General features: G+C 56.5%; 1 protein-coding gene across 1 annotated transcript in view; it reads left to right on the forward strand.

Annotated features, from left to right (window-relative positions):
* Znf668 (zinc finger protein 668) overlaps positions 1 to 1,279 on the forward strand; it is a 10,271-nt gene extending 8,992 nt beyond the window's left edge. The window contains exon 5 of the mRNA XM_010617472.3: positions 4 to 1,279. Within this exon, the coding sequence (XP_010615774.1) occupies positions 4 to 562 (559 nt within the window). The 3' untranslated portion in view covers positions 563 to 1,279. The remainder of the gene's footprint in view (positions 1 to 3) is intronic.

Raw genomic sequence — 1,279 nt, forward strand, 5'->3', positions numbered from 1 at the left:
TGGGTTGGCCCTGCCGGTCGGTGTGACAGGCGAGGGCCCAGCCGCCCCCGGCGCAGACACAGGCCTGGGGAACCCTCCGGCGGGGCTGCTAGGGCTGCCTCCTGAGTCCAGCACAGTAATGGCCACGCAGTGGCAAGTTGTGGGCATGACGGTGGAACATGTGGAGTGCCAGGGTCCAGGTATTGGGGAGGCTCCGGATCCCTTAGGATTGGCAGGGGTTGAGGAGGCCGATGAGAAGCCACCACAGTTTACTTGTCGCGAGTGCAAAGAGACCTTCTCCACTCTGACCTTGCTCCGGCGGCACGAGCGGTCACACCCTGAACTCCGGCCCTTCCCCTGTTCACAGTGTGGCAAGAGTTTCTCAGACAGGGCGGGGCTGCGCAAGCACAGCCGCACTCACAGCTCCGTGCGCCCCCACGCCTGCTCCCACTGCCCCAAGGCTTTCTTAAGTGCCAGTGACCTGCGCAAGCACGAACGCACTCACCCAGTGCCGGTAGGGACCCCCATACCGCTGGAGCCGCTCGTGGCTTTGCTAGGAATGCCTGAAGAGGGGCCGTCTTGAGGCCCATGGTCCCCTTCACCGCACTCCCAATTGGAGGGCCCTGCTCACACAGGGACCTCAAACTGCTTGGTGCCCCTCCAGCTCTTTAGACTCCAGATCCCTGCCCCTTGGGCAACTAGCTCACCTGCCACAAAACTAAGAACTGGGGACAATAGAGGTGGTCAGCATCTGTGAGAGAGTTCTCTGGACACTCACTAAAGCATTCACTTTGACCCTGGGCTATCTTCTGTGTCCTGGTTGAGGGTGAGTGAATGGAGCTGGATGTCAAGGGGATCAGTGGAGACCCCCAGTCTGATGGGTCCTTACATGTATTATTTCCCAAGGTGTTTTGGGATCTTTTGTGACAAAGCATTTCATGGCCAAGTAAGTACAGGAAGTTCCCGATCCTCAGAAAATTTTGTTAAAAGCATCAAACCAGGTGTGGTGCACACACCTATAATCAGCTACCTGGAGGTTGAGGCAGGAGGATCACAAGTTTGAGGCCAGACTGGGCAGTTTAGCAAGAGCCTGTCTCACAAAGATAAAGGGCTAGGGCTGTAATTTGGTGCCCTCAGGGTTTGATCCTCACTTCCCAAAGAAAAGAAAGCTGGTTGCAGTGGTGCATGCCCATAATCCCAACACTCCAGGCTGAGGCAGGAGGATTGCCAGGAGTTCAATCCTGGGCTACCTTGCGACCTTAGGGCCAGTTGAATTACATAATAAGACCCTGTCTCAAAA

This window comes from Fukomys damarensis, unplaced genomic scaffold (assembly GCF_012274545.1).
Source record: "Fukomys damarensis isolate Sample0158 unplaced genomic scaffold, DMR_v1.0_HiC HiC_scaffold_34, whole genome shotgun sequence".
Lineage (NCBI taxonomy): Eukaryota > Metazoa > Chordata > Mammalia > Rodentia > Bathyergidae > Fukomys > Fukomys damarensis.